Raw genomic sequence first — 15,710 nt, forward strand, 5'->3', positions numbered from 1 at the left:
CTTTGTGGTTAATTTTAGCAAGATGTCCAATGCACAACTTGTCAAAATGAATTAAGAAATTGCTGTTAATTAGCGTGAACATTCAATTTGTGACTGGTGACACAGCTGTAAGTTTAGATCCTATTTTTGTCTTGGTATGACACCACAGTTTAGCACAGGATTATTTTACCATATTTACCTATTTTTATTATATTTATTTCATTAGATCTACCTTATCCAGACAGTTTGGGAAGACCTGGATTCCAACTGCTCCCAGGACTTTCTACACCCTTTATATGCACAACGCTCAGTCTCAAAATAAAACAGAATTTTACTCCCAAACAGCTGCAGATAAGCACAGAAAAATTACTTATCTAGATAATGGATTTCAACTCTTTTAGAATGCTAAATTCAAATGAACACACAACACAGGCATGAAATTAAAAGATTTAAAGGAAATAATGCAGGTGGAGAATAAAAAAGAAGCTTTGTTCTTGCATCAGAATGTATTAGATCTTGCAATTTGCATATACAAATAATTCAGCCACATTCACCGGCATTAAAAACACAGCAAGATCAAATTAGAAACGTAAGAAAAGAAAATAATAAGAGCTGAAACTGTATAATACATACATATATATATATTATAAAGATTTGACAAATTAAATACATTTTGGTTATACAGAAAAGTTCAAGGAACTTTACATGAAAAACGGGAAACGCAAACATTTCAAAAGACAACACGGGGTGGTCAGGCTCATTTTAAAAGTTTAAAAAATACATAAAAATAGCCTAAAAAACACAGCTAATTACAGTATGCATTCTTCATTAAGGCCCAAGTCAGCCAAGCACTTTTAAGGGGTTGCTTTGGGAACAGGGAGTCCATGGCACTCCATGGATTGTGGGATGAGGATGTTGGGAAGCAAACGCTTAAACGCTGAGCTGGGACCTTCTGAACACACAAAGTCACACAGTGACCAAAACCAAGACAGATCAGAAGGACACTTCCAATCCAACTATTTGGCCTTTTAAAGGAATTCCATGCAACGGACGGAGATTCAAAGGAAAATTCCAATCCACCATGACAAACCCCAGAGCTCCAGCCACGGAGTGCACCCAACGACTGCCAAGGGAGCTCTGCAAATTCCACAGAAACCTTCATGGAGCCACAGCTGTGAACTCGGAATTGTATTTTAGGCATTTCTCTTTCCTCCTCCATATCTCCATCTGGTTATCGACTAAAATCCGAGTACCCACCGAGGATTTGGTGTTCCAGCTGAACTCTACCCTGCTCCTGGTGTAGGGAGGCCTTCAGTGGGCAGCTGGAGTTGTGCTGCAGCTCCTGGGGGCTGTGGGAGCCCCACACCCTCACACGCCATCACTGCTGCTCTGAGATTGACCCCACGGACAACTCAACACGAGGTTTTACCTCAGAGACCCCAGAAACCCCAAAACACAAATTATTATTGTTCAAATGCTGGCTAGATGGTCAGAGAGATCTGACATCAGGATCACAACGTGGAAATTCCTTAACCTTCCAACCTTTTGGAGCAATCTACTGAGATTGACTTCAGGAGACAACTCCAGTTTTTACCACAGGGGCCCACAAATCTCCCCAACAGACAAATTATTATTACTATTATTATTATTCAAATGCCCCCTAAATGGTTGGAACAATCCTGACATCGGGATCAGAAAATGGGAATTCCTTTGCATTATTCTCCAACCTTTTGGAGTCTCCCTGCCATGGAGATTGACTTCATGGACAACTCAACCCTTTTTACCTCAGGGACGCAACAAAATCTGCCCAACAGACAAATTATTATTACTATTGTTATTCAAATGCTGGCTACACGGTTGGAAAGATCCTGACATCAGGATCAGAAAATGGGAATTTCTTTGCATTATTCTCCTACCTCTGGGAGTCTCCTGTGCTATAAATCAGACTGAACCTCCACTTCATAATTTCCAGGCTGAATTTATCCTGGCTCTTGCAATTTGGATGGAATTTCAGGAACATGCCCTTCCTCAGCTCCACTTTCACTACCCAGCCCTGTGGCTTGAGGGTTTCTTCTCATAGAGACTCACGAGCGAGGTTTAGTCTTTAAACAATCTTGTTTTGTGCATAATTTACTGTACAAATAAATACAGGAGTGCAGCGACGGGAAGACAAGAACAGCCAAGGGCACTGTGGGAACTGGGTGCTCAGGAATTCCCATCCCAAACCTTTTCCAGCCAGGATGGAATGGAAGGAGACCTGGGAACACCTTCCTGTCCCTTTGCATTGCTCCAAGGTGCAGTGAGATTATACTGGAATGGGATAAAATAGTGCAAGAAGAGCAGGGAAAAGCTCAGTTTAAGCTGTTTGTTTTAAATAAGGCTCTGATGTTGCATGGCCAAAGCCCGGCTGGACGAGACAGAACTGTTGCATATTCGTTATGGAATTAATTACAGATTCACCCCTTTGTGCTCATTAAGTCAGAGATGGAAGAGTGGGAAATATAAACTTGGTAATTATTCAACATTCAGGTGCCCTGTGATTTGGGGGATTTTCCAGCCCCTGGTCAGGGCTGTAGTAAAATCTTCTATATTTTCTGTCACCAACTCTATTCTCAGCAGTACTTCAGTAAAAATATATCTCTGTACACAACCCTAAACCCCTTATGGGAAGTCCTTTTCTGGTAACAGTTCTGGGAGGGTAAAAAACCTGGAGGAACTTTTGCTACAGTACTCAATGTTTCTGGCATTAAACTGTTCACAAAATGTTTTTTCCAATTTTTACATCTTCATTATCCTGCTGAGTCAAATCAAGGAATAAGAGTCCATCTCTTACTTCAAAGAAGTGGGAAATTATGCAGGTGTTTACAGAAAAGGGAAGTTTTTAATTCCATTTCTGGCTTTTCTCTTCAAGCAGACAAGTTCAGGCGCTGCAAAATATACTTTTCAAATATGCAAAATATTCTAAAAATCACATTATTGCCTTTCTAAGTTGATTTAAACAGTATCTGGCAAATAAAAAACCAAATTAACAGGGCTTTGAAGGTTCTGTTAATTCAAAAATTCCAATCTGTATTTCTACTGACTTTATCCTATGGACAGTAAGACTCAAAATCCAACAAAAGCTGGAGGGTCTTTAAAACAGCCTGGAAAAATAAATACTTATTTTCCTGGTGAACAAAAAATGTTTAAACAGGTGAACCAAAATCCAAGTTTTTTAGGATGAACTGTAAATCACCTGTCAAAAAAAATCAAGAATTGAGAGAACATTGTTGATAAATATTTATGAGTGGCAAAATACAAAGGAAAAAAACCCCGAGAATTAATTTTTTGTTATTTAGAATAAAGATTTCTATCCCATCTTACAGTGCTATACAGTATAGGAACATTATACTTTGCTTTAGAAGATATTTATATTTAAGAAACAACTTTATACAGCAAATGCAACTTTTAGAGCCAGCACAACGTTGTATTTACAGTTCAGCCAACAATCCAAGTGACACGGAATAAATTAACATAATATACAACTATTTATACAGACAAATTAAAAAATAAGGCAGAGTTCTCATTTGAAATTAGCATAATCTGAAAAGATGTCGATGAAATCTTGTACCACTCTGTAGCAGAATTCATACTGTTCCTGGAAAACAAGGAAAAGAGATCAAAACGTGGGTTTGGTTACACTAAGAAAATCCGAATTCTGCAAATCCTAGTGATAAATTCCACGTGTCCTAACTGGGACCAGTAGCTGAGGACTGGTCTGGTCTGATTTCTGTCAATTATTTTAAATAAAAACAGCGGTTCCTCTTTCTTTGGTCAGACACAGGCTGATGGTTGCTCCTTGGTTCAAATGATTTCTTGAGCTGTTTCAGAGAAGGTTCTTAAACTGAATCAGTTCTTAGGCCTGGCTTTTGATTTAAACCCAGCTGCTCACAGCAGAAACTCCTGAACCCTCCCCAGGGATAATCAGGGAATCACAAAATCCCAGAACAGTTGGGTTGGAGGGACCTTAAATCCCCCCCCAGTGCCCCCCTGCCATGGCAGGGACACCTCCCACTGTCCCAGGCTGCTCCAGCCCCAGTGTCCAGCCTGGCCTTGGGCACTGCCAGGGATCCAGGGGCAGCCACAGCTGCTCTGGGAATTCCAGCCCAGCTCCTCTCCACCCTCCCAGGAACAATTCCTTCCCAAGATCCCATCCAGCCCTGCCCTCTGGCACTGGGAGCCATCCATCCCTGTCTCAGCCTGACCACGGATAATCCAATTCCATTTCTTCATCCCCTTTCTCCCCATCAGAGGGACAGAGAAAACATCTCCCTGGAAAAAGGGTTTGAGGGAATTGTTTCTAAAGAGGTTTCAGATTGCTGAATGGAAATGCTGCTATGGAAATCAAAAATATCAATATTTTTGTATGTTTTCAAGTTAAGAAAAGTCTCAAGAAACTTTTTTATGTTTACTCAATAGGGAAAAGCATCAGGATTAAGCTTCAAATAGTAGTTTGAAGGAAAACTTGAAAGATTTTAAGCAAGTCAGAGAGATTTCCAAGGATTTCCACATCCCTGGGAATGTCCAAGGCCAGGCTGGACCCCAGGACAGTGGAAGGTGTCCCTGCCCATGGCAGGGGTGGGAATGGGATGAACTTTAAGGTCCCTTCCAACACAAATCATTCCAAGATTCCAATTTATGCCCAGACATTTTAAGTTAAGAAAGAACAACCGATAAATAGCTTGAAAGCCATTTACTTAATCCATTTTATCACCTGCAACACTCAAAGAATGTTTAGTTTAACTGCCTCAAGCTCCTAAAACACAGAAAATATTTAACCGAGTTGTATTTTTAGACATGCTCTAAAAACCCCTGCAAACCCCAGATTATGCCTTGTGCACACACACCCACCACACATCATTTATGCCAACCCAAACCCTTTTTATTCTCCAATCCCAAGAATATTTACACATTCCCAGAGCCCTGGTAGGCCCCATACCAGTGTCTGCACCATGTGTGGCCTCTGCAGCCTCAGGCTCTTCACAGCCTGGAACACGTCCAGGAGCCCCTCGGCCTTCACCCGCTCCAGGATGTTGCTGAGGGCGATGAAGGTCCCCGTCCTCCCCGCTCCAGCACTGCAGTGGAAACACGTTTGGGATGAACTGGGATGGAAATGGGCCCAGAGGAGTGACAGGGGCACCGGGGAGTGACAGGGGCACCAGGGGGGGCTCACCTGCAGTGCACAGTGATGGGGTGGTTCCCTGTCTGCTGCTGCTGCTTCTGCACGGCCGCAATGAGGTCGATCATGCCCTTGCCCTCGGAGGGAATCCCAATCTCCGGCCACCCGTGGAAGTGGAACTGCCTCACCAGCCTGCTCTGCTTCTCCTGGTTGCTCTGCCAGCAGGAAAACACCGTTCAGCCACTTGTTACTCCTGAGTGGAAATACAACTCCTGCCTGCAAGGTCTGCGGCAGCAATTCTGCGCTGCCACAGGGCAGCGTTTGCAACCTGGTCCGTAACAATTTAGGGACCTTGGTGATTTAATTCCAGTAATATCCCATGATTCTATCCTGGCAGGTCTGTTTCTAAATTCCCCACCCACTGATGATTTCCCCCTACAATTTTCCTTTGGTTTGCACAGTTGTTTCCCCTGGGAAAGACTTGGGGTACACTGGAATTGTCCAAAGCCAGGTTGGAAAAGCCTGGGACAGTGGGAGGTGTCCCTGCCCATGGCAGGAGATGGACTGAGAGGAATTTTAAGGTCCCTTCCAACCCAAACCAGTCTGGAACTCTGTGAAAAATCTTGAATCAAATTTTCTTTGATACCTGTGTGAGATATGGCGGGAAAATCTAGGAATAACAGCAACAACTAAACAGTTAAAAAAACCCCAAAACTCACCCCCATTTTGGAACCACCTGTTTGACTGATCACAAATTTCAGAGGCTTTAACCAAAATGATTTCATATAAGCTTCCTCTTAATGCCAGCTTTTGATTAACCACATTTAAGTTTAGACAGAAATCCCAGAATTGAAGATACATAATCAGGTTTGTAAATACCTTCCAATGGAAAAAAAAAACCACCAAAAAAACCCCCAAAAAACCCAAAAAACAAACCCAAACCAAACCAAAAACCCACAACACCAAAAAAACCCAACCAAAAAAACAAACCCACCACAAACCACCAACAAAAAGCCGCTGGAATTTGAAAGAATTACCTGATTATATGTAACCAGGAAGTCCCTCACACTGATGGCATCCATCAGGCTGTCACTCTTTATTTCCACCGTGATGTCTCCGTGAGTCACAGAGCCCTCTGATGGCCAGTACTGGCAGCATTTTTCCTGCACAATCCAGAGAATTGCAAACATTCCTTCAGTTTTTTCCCCAATTTGCCTACACTGTCATGAATCTCTGGTATAAGAAGTGACATCGAGCACAAGAAGCGTGTTCTAAACACTAAGGACAGTGATAAAATGTTCTTGAATAGAAACCATCACGATGAAAAGGGCTCAGGAGTCCCAGATAGCAAATATTGCTTTAAAACAGAGTAGAATAATAAATGGAATTGCTGAAAGCAAGGCAATGTTGTTAAAAACCTCCCAAAACCACCAAGAAAAAGTTTCTCACAACACCCTTGTTGAACCCAGAATTTTCAGGCTGGACTCTTTCATTGGTTAATGACATTAATTCTCGTACTTAAATCAAATAATGAATTCATTCTCATAATTAAATCAAATTGTGACAGCCTCAGAATGAGCAATGGGAGGTTTTACTGGGACAAATGGGATAAAAGTTTACACAAAAGTTTGTTCCCAAAACTCAAAACCCTGTTCCGTGTCAGGTGTCCCTTGATGCAAACTGGAAACTTTAAAAATTACAATAATTCCGCAGGTTTTTTGTGTTTCCTCACAATTCCAGAAAAAGCAGCAACACTGCCCCACACCAAAGAGCGAAGCAAGTGCTCATTTTAGGAAAAGCCAAAACCATCTGGGATTGCTGGAATTTCTAGGCCAAAGCCATCGTTTCTCCACTCGTGGGGCAGCGCGGGGCTCGTACCTGCTCCCTCTCCTGGACCTCGGTGAGCATCACGATGGTGTGGCACTTCCACTCCCACACCATCCTCCAGAAATCCTCCACCGTGTGGGGCAGGGGGCCCTGGGTGGCAATGAAATAATCCTTCTGCCGATATCCCTGCGGGAAGAGAGCGGGGCACTCAGGGGACAGGGACAGGGCTGCTGGTCACAGCCACACCACGGCTTCAGCGGGGCTCCTCCGCCAGGGAACGGCCTCGAGGTGCACCAGGGAAGGTTGAGCTGGGGAAATTTCCCCACAGAAAGGGTTGTCAGTGCTCAAAGCAGTGGGGAAGTCCTCATCCCTGGAGGGATTTAAAATCCATGTGGATGTGGCACTTGGGGACATGGGGCAGTGGTGGCCATGGCAGTGCTGGGGGTGGTTGGACTCAGTGGTCTGAGAGAGCTTCTCCAACCCCAGGGATTCTGTGACTCTAAAATCTCCCCCAAATTCACAACCCTCAGGTGAATTTTTCCAGTCATGGCTGGGGGGATGAGATTCTGCAGGACCAGATTTCACAAGATGACCGCAACAGCAGCTCCCAGCTTGTCTCTAGAATTAACTTCTCCCTCAGGTTTTGAGGTCCAGTTTTATTTCACAGAATCAATGAGGTTGGAAAAGACCTCAGAGATCATCGAGTCCAAACTCTGACCCACACCAAGGCACTGAGGGCCACATCCAGCCTTTCCTTATTTCCATGCAGGTGTGATCTGTATGGAATCCACCACCCTCAGTCACTAATCCGGTTTTACTGCTTAAGGACATGATTAATTGTCACATTTCAACAAAAACAAGACACAATCCTGTGTTACTCAGCTTCCAACAGGAAGCTGGGAAGAAAGCCTGGAATTCATCCAGCTCTGCCCAAAGTAAAGCCTGGCTTTGCCAAACACTGTGACAGCTTTTCCCCTTGCTCACCACTGACTTTTCTATTTCTCAGAAAAGCAAATATTTACCCTCTTAACCTGACCTAGAGAATGGAACCACTGGCTGTCGGTTGTGCAGCTGATTTGTTTGGTTGGAATTTAATAAAAGGTTTGGTTTATAAATCCAATAAGATTTAAACTGCACAACCATTGAAACTGAAAACCACCAGATAAGAAATGCATTTGCAAACTCCCATAAACAAAGCTCATGTTCTTTGCAAGCCAAGCTGATTGTGCCTCTTTAAAAAGACCTATGAGCAGCAGCAAAATCCCTGATTTGAAAAGGAAATGCATGAAAATGTTGTATACTTACATCTATGAAGGAAGCATTGATGTAGTCTGTGTACTCCTGCCCTCTTTTCATGGACAGAATCACTCTGTTAAAATCATCTAGGAAAAAGAAGTCTGGGCTTAGTTTTGAGTCCAGTAAAAAAAGTTTAGTCTTAATTTTGAATCCAGTCTTACTTTTGCTAACTGCACATGGAAGAACAAACCCCACCAAATCTTTTCTCTGAAATGTTCATTTCCAGGCGCAAGCACCACAGTGCTGCTCAGACAGGGCAAGGAATCACAGAGAAAAGGGTGGCTTAAAAGGTGAAACTGCTGAGTTATTTAATGCAAAACCCCTGACTGTAACAGATTTCAGGATGATTTAGTAAAACCCAAATCACTGAATTTTTTACAGATGCCTGTTTGTTAGGGGAGCTGTGTTCTGAGCTGGGTCACAGATGCAGTGAGTGCTCCCACCCAGGGATTCATTCCTTTTTCTGGAGGAGTTCTTACAGGGGATGATCTGGATGACTCTTGCTTTCTTCATGTTGGCTGGGAGGTTGCCAGTTCTCATGTTCTCCTTCATGATCCGCACGTTGGTCAGCTTCTGCAGAGAGCACAGGAGGCTGAGCCCGGGCCAGGAGGGGGCACTCAGCCCACCCAGCCCTCCCCGGGCTCTGCAGGGACCTCACTGCCTGAAAATCACAGCCACAGGGAGCCCGAGGCCACTCCACTGCCCTGGCTGTAAAAATTCAGGAGTAACAGTCACAGAATCCCAGAATGGTCTGGGTGGGAAGGGACTTTAAATCCCCAGTGCCACCCCTGCTGTGGGCAGGGACACCTCCCACTGTCCCAGGCTGCTCCAGCCTGGCCTTGGACACTTCCAGGGATGGAGCAGCCACAGCTGCTCTGGGCACCCTGTGCCAGGGCCTGCCCATCCTCCCAGCCAAAAATTCCTCCCCAGTATCCCATCTAATCTTCCTTCCTTCAATACTGTTGATTTTTGAACTTGCTGCTCTATCAAACTTATTTTTACATCATTTTCTTTACCCAGTTCCCAATTTCTGGTTAAATTAATCCTTTAAAGCAACGGGAGAACTCCAGATAACACCCAGATGTCAATCAATATTTTCAACCTGTACACAGAAAGTATTTTACCATAAGGAAAACCATGAAAGTATTCTAACTATTCCCTCAGGGAACTAAAGTCATTTTAACAACAATCACACACAGCCAGTGTGGTTTTCTTCATCTGGGGTTTCTCCACTGATAAGAAATGGGATTTTTGGGAGGGTTTTTTTGAGGTTTTTCTCTTGACAGTCAGTCTGGACATTCAGTACCAGCGCTGTAAACTCCCTGCAGTTGTCCCTGCTGTCATTCACCCCAGAGTTAACAATCCCACTGGGATGCAGATTAGGAACACCTAACCCAGTTTCCTCTTCCAGCAGTATCTGATCTGGCAACCTGCACCAGGACCCAGAGAATCACTTCTCTTTTATAACAAACAAAAAACATTCAGGGAAAGGCCACAGAATGACAGCTCTGAATGAGGGAATCAGAGTAGAATCTGAATTTAGGGAACAGGATGTTCAGCAAGGCCCCATTCACAAGAACCATCATATAAAACAACTTCTTTTTTATGCACCTTTAAGGTTACACTTTTATCCTCTTGGCTCACATCTTGGAAATCCTATGGGAAAGATTTCCAACTTACTTTAAATTCCTCTTCCAGCCCTATTTTGACCAGGTTTGGGGCTGCATTGTGGGAAGTCTGGAGGTGTTTTTCCAGGGATGACACATCCAGCTCTGTGTCACCGTAGAGGTAGTACTCGAGTAAGGCTTGGTAAATGAAGGAATATTGCATCTGGAAAGGACAGAGAGGAAGATGAATGGAGGGAAATTAGGGATTCTGGGACTTACTTCAAAACCACAGAATGGTTTGGATTGGAAGGGAACTTCAAAGGATGTCCAGACCACCCCCTGCCATGGCAGGGACACCTCCCACTGTCCCAGGCTGCTCCAGCCCCAGTGTCCAGCCTGGCCTTGGGCACTGCCAGGGATCCAGGGGCAGCCACAGCTGCTCTGGGCACCCTGTGCCAGGGCCTGCCCACCCTGCCAGGGAACAATTCCTGCCAAAATCCCATCCAGCCCTGCCCTCTGGCAGTTGAAATGCACTGCTCCTTGTCTTGGCATTGTTTGGTGACAATCTCCTAATTATTAAAATAATGATAATAATTAGAAATTATTACACTAAACCAGAGTTTTCCTGTTTCACTCACATCTCCACTCATATTCTCTGACATTCCACTCCTGTGTGCCTGGGAAAACCAGGAAATGACTCCTAAAACTTAAGGGGTTTACAGTGGTCTTCTCCCCCACCCCACATCCTTCACTGGGCTTTCTGCATTTTTGAATCAGAGAATCCCAGAATGGTTTGGGTTGGAAAGAACCTTCAAAAACTCATCCTGTTCCACTCCCTGCCATGGGCAGGGACACCTCCCACTAATCTCAGGCTGCTCCCAGCAACTCGGATCTCTTCCAGCTGTCCAGCAGCACGGGACACACCGGGCTGCACCTCAGAGTGGGAACACAGCAGGATTTTCTACATCCCCTAAAAATGGATGGTTACTCACTGCTGATGGGCTTCCCTTTCCTCTGCCCAACAATCCAGTGGTGTCACATCCTGAACTGGGACAGAAGTTCAGTGGCACCTCTGTCCTCCCTCACTTCAGCCCCTGACACACAACGGCCTCACCATGCTCTGCTGGCCCTTCAGATTTAAATCTCTGCAGGTATTTAGGGAATTATTTTGCATTTTCCTTGCTTTTGTCTTTCCCTCTGCTGGTTAAATGTGGTTCTGTGCCCAGGACAGGCTGGAATTTGGGGTGATCTGGGCGCACTCACATCAGTCTGAACCATCTGAGGCCGCTGGTTGCGGATCCTGCAGACGAACTCGAACACGTCCACCTTCTGCTCGGCGTGCATCATGTCGATGATGGCGTCGATGACGATGAAGGTGCCCGTGCGCCCCACGCCAGCGCTGGAACAAACACACAAAGAGCTCCCTGGAACCACCCGAACTGCAGGAGCTGCTGCAGCAGGGAGCCTCGTGCTCAGCCTGGACTGGAACACCTCGAACCTCACGGAATCGTGGAACCGCTAAGGCTGGAAAAGCTGTCTCAGATCCCTGAGTCCAACGGTTCCCCCCATGTCCCCAAGTGAAATAAATCCCCCTTAGCCCCTCCAATGTTCCAATGCTAGCTCAGACCTTAGAAGGCTTTGGAGGAATCATTCAGGGACAGGACAAAGGATCCAAAAGAGGCTCTGACCCCCAGCTGCAGTTCAAGACGTTTGTTCCAGGTGGTGACCGGAGGGGAAAGAGGACCAGTGTGGAAGAAGAGGGCCTTATTCAGGCTTCTGCAGGGAGGGATAATTGGGACACAGCCAGTAGGGTCAGAAAGGGGAGGAAGAGTTAAACTACGTGGTTACAGGCTCTAGGGGTCTCTGAGGGGAGAGAAAACATTCCCCAGGGGGATGCAACACCCAAGTGCCACATCCACAGGGCTTTTAAATCCCTCCAAGGATGGAGCTCCTGTGGCCTGTCCCAGTGCCTGGTCACCCCTTCAGCGAGGAAATATTTCCCAATATCCAATCTAAACCTTCCCCTTTTTCATTTTAACAAGGACAGCAAAAAATGAGGGGTGTTTTTAGCATAAAAACCCAGCTCAGCTCCTCTCAGCTGATGCCATCAGAACTGTATTTAAAAAGACATTTGAAAAAAGAATCCGCTTGACCATCTCTAATAATTCAGGTTAAGATAAAATTTTAATTATTCCTTTAGTGATTTTTAGCTCTGCATTTCCCAACGTTGCCATCCCTAAACACTTCTGGGTTTTTATATCCTTAAAAAGCCACGAGAGGGAGCACGACTGTAAGAAATGACAAAATTCCAGCGTCCTTCAGCTCTTCCTTCCAGAGGAAAAGGGCATGGCATCCTGTGCTAGTCATGAGCGCCTCTCCTGTAGCCTCTGGGCACTTTGCTTGACTGCAGTGGCCACAAACACCTCCAGGAACTCGATAAAAACCTCTCCCCTCCCCTCCTGGTCTCAAAAATACAGAGCCATTCTCAGCAAAGCAACATTAGGCTTTCAATCACACCAGAAAAGGATTGTACATGCAGTACAATTATTTCATTTCCACACACACTTTACCAGCAGGGAAACCAAAGCCCATGAGCTCCACTGCTCCAGAGGTGTGGAGGGATGGTGGATTCCCTTTTCTCTGCCCTCCATCCATCCATGTTGGCCCTCTGGCAGCACAGGGAATCCCCCCTCACACCCTGATGTCTTAATTCCCACTTCAAAGGGATTATTCTCCCCCTGCCAGCCTTGGAAGCCACTCTGAGCACGGATGTCCCCTCCCCAGTTGTCACCTGGCCCTCACTGCTCACTCCTGGAGGTTTCAGCCCAGCTCAGCTTCCTCACTTCCCCCTCCAGCCACGATCCCCTCTCACACATCCCTGCTCCGTCCCACAGCTCCCTGATGGGATCACTCTGGATCCATCCCAGATCTGGATCCACCCCAGCTCTGGATTCACCCCAGCTCTGGATCCACCCCTGCACATTCCTGCTGAAGCAGGAATTCCCCACCCTGGCACCCACCTCAGAGGCTCCCTGGGTGTCTCCATCCTCAGCCTGCTTTGAGGCACCCCTTATTCAGCTATTCCCCTCTCTACCCACTGAAAAACTTCTGTTTCCAAAAAAAACTATTTCCAAAAACTTACAGAATACAAGAAATGGCAGAAAATCCTGCCAGTCCTCACTTTCACCCCTTGACCTCCAAGTGCCAAATCAGTGTTTTACTCACTTCTGAAACCTCACTGGAGAGGTTTTGGCTGGAGTGGCTGGGCCAGGTTTTTCTACATCCCCTAAAAATGGATGGTTACTCACTGCTGATGGGCTTCCCTTTCCTCTTCCCAACAATCCCGTGGTGTCACATCCTGAACTGGGACAGAAGTTCAGTGGCACCTCTGTCCTCCCTCACTTCAGCCCCTGACACACAACGGCCTCACCGTGCTCTGCTGGCCCTTCAGATTTAAATCTCTGCAGGTATTTAGGGAATTATTTTGGATTTTCCTTGCTTTTGTCTTTCCTTCTGCTGGTTAAATCAAGCACAGCATTTCCTGCTGCTGACAAATAAAGCTCAAGCCCAGGATGAGACCCCACACACAGCAAAGGGCTATAAAATATTCTCAACTGAGACAACTCAAATCTACTTTTTCCATCTAAATGATTTTTTTTTTCAAGCCTTTTATTTATGACACCTGGGAGAGAAGGTGAATCCCAGCAGGACAAACACCCTCCTTTCACCAGGGAGTATTTCCAGCAAGGAAAAAGAGACAAATACAGGAATTTACAACTTCTTTTCCTTAAAAACAAGACCCAGACAGAAAAACCTGCTTTTCTTTCCTTTTCCATCTGCTGTTGTGTTCTTTTTATTCTTAGCCTTACAATGTAATTGCTCCTGTAAAGCCACTCCTTGCTCAGTGGTGAACTTACAGCTGATATAGAGATTGCAATTATTCTCTTCCAAGTGTTTGGTTTTAGTTTCATTAAAGATTTCAGCAGTTTGGCAGCAGCCCTTGACTGCAGGATGTGCCTGTGTCAGTGACCAGCGAGTGGGAATTGCTTCTGGATTGGGATGAAGCACATTTTTAAAATTGCAGCATTTAAGTCTCTTGAATTCAAGTCTTTCTTCCAAACTTTTCAGGCATTTCATGGCTAATTTCCATTAAAAAACTGCAATTTGACTGTGGGAGAAGTGGGGGTGAATTCCCAGAGCAGCACTGAGTGGCAAAGGCCACAGATTTCTATCACCAGTCTGTTTTTCTGACAAAGAACAGATTTATACCAAACAATGGGGATCCCTCATAAAAAATCCCAAAGAGCAGAACCACAACTTCTGTTTGAGTATTAAACTGACAGCAAAGACAGAGCTTTGGAAATTGTTTTTACTCTAGGCTTTCAAAAACTCAGCAGATTATTACCCTTGAATAGAAATATGTGAGTAAATAGACCTATAGATATAAATACACATAGAAAATATATAGAAAATATATAGAAAATATACATGAAATCTTAAAAAGAGATAAAAATATGTTTAAAAAAATCTAAATATAGATAAATAACTCCAGGCCAAGGCACTAAGAACAACCTGAGGAGCACATACATACCTACAGTGAACCACAATCGGTCCAGCATGGGCAGGATTCAAGGTTTTGACTTTTTTCAGGAATTTCAGCATGCCAATGGGTGTGAAAGGCACCCCAAAATCCGGCCAGCTGGTGAAGTGGAGCTGTGTGACCAGCCTTGGAGCTTTGCATCCCTCGTGGAGCTGCAGGAACAGCCAGACTCTGAGTTTGACATCTCATTTGTCATGCAAAGATTCATAAACAAACTGCCACGGTTATTTATGGCTTTATTCCCTGTCACACTCCAGGCCTGACTCAGGGATTTGGAGTTTACAGTGTGTATAATGTACAAACACTAAGGAAAAATATCAATTATTATTAATTTTCAATGGAATAATCCCAGGATAGGATTGCAAAGAGTGAGACAGACTCTTCCAAACAGCCAAATAGATCTAAATTCACTCGTTTTTTATCTGTGCAATATTTTTTCCCCAAAAGATCAAGTCCCTGCTCCTGTGTTGGGCAATCCCAAGGCACCACTGAGCACCAAACCTCTCCCAGCCCATGAACTGCAGTGGATATTCTGTGGGCAGCCCCTGCTCCCTGCCCTACACCTTTCCCCACTCCCAAATGAACTGCCTACATTCCTTCCAAGCAGATATTTGAGATTTTCCCAGCCCTCCCTCGGGACTGAGCTGGCGCTCACCGACTGCACGCAGAACTTGCGGACGGTGTAATCCACCAGCACCACGCAGTCCTCCACCGACACACGGACACTGCCGTACGTCCAGCAGCCCTGGTCAGGCCAGTACTGGAAACACTTCTCCTGCACAAACACACACGGAATTGTAGAGCCACACGCAGGGAGTTTGTTGTGTTTTATCTTCTTTTTGCCAGGGTTGGGATTAAGTGCTCGGGACTGTATTTCTTGTTAGGACTCAGATGTTTATTAATTCTTATCTGTATTACAGGCTCACAAGCTGGGAGTTGTACAGCACTTCTGGCTAACAAACTAAAAACAGAGTCAAATCTCTCTCTTTACAAGGCCCTTTAAGGATAAACTGTCCAATTAAGAAATTACACGTAAATTATTTTACTTTTAACCCAATAACCAACCACCCATGGCCCACAATGCAGATTTTTCTATCCAATTACAAAAAACCACCCAGACCGATGAAGGAGAAGGTGAAGAAGAAGGACTGGCCTCCGCCCTATATCCTCCATCTTGCTTTATATCCATTACTGTATCCTAAACCCTTAAACTCTGAGTTTTCCACCCTGTGCTATCACACAC

General features: G+C 44.9%; 1 protein-coding gene across 2 annotated transcripts in view; it reads right to left on the minus strand.

Annotated features, from left to right (window-relative positions):
• Positions 1-298: 298 nt before the first annotated feature.
• The window catches only part of PTPRE (protein tyrosine phosphatase receptor type E), a 92,345-nt gene continuing 76,933 nt past the window's right edge, over positions 299-15,710 (minus strand). Inside the window, exons 11-21 of one of the 2 annotated variants that reach the window (XM_063405099.1) lie at positions 15,123-15,242; positions 14,459-14,619; positions 11,131-11,266; positions 9,941-10,090; positions 8,740-8,833; positions 8,270-8,346; positions 7,016-7,150; positions 6,175-6,300; positions 5,192-5,352; positions 4,958-5,093; positions 299-3,616 (exon numbers count right to left, since the gene is read on the minus strand). In XM_063405099.1, the coding sequence (XP_063261169.1) occupies positions 3,542-3,616; positions 4,958-5,093; positions 5,192-5,352; positions 6,175-6,300; positions 7,016-7,150; positions 8,270-8,346; positions 8,740-8,833; positions 9,941-10,090; positions 11,131-11,266; positions 14,459-14,619; positions 15,123-15,242 (1,371 nt within the window). In that variant the 3' untranslated portion in view covers positions 299-3,541. The remainder of the gene's footprint in view (positions 3,617-4,957; positions 5,094-5,191; positions 5,353-6,174; positions 6,301-7,015; positions 7,151-8,269; positions 8,347-8,739; positions 8,834-9,940; positions 10,091-11,130; positions 11,267-14,458; positions 14,620-15,122; positions 15,243-15,710) is intronic. The other variant, XM_063405100.1, reaches the window with a different exon arrangement.

Source organism: Prinia subflava, chromosome 9 (genome assembly GCF_021018805.1).
Source record: "Prinia subflava isolate CZ2003 ecotype Zambia chromosome 9, Cam_Psub_1.2, whole genome shotgun sequence".
Classification (NCBI taxonomy): Eukaryota; Metazoa; Chordata; class Aves; order Passeriformes; family Cisticolidae; genus Prinia; species Prinia subflava.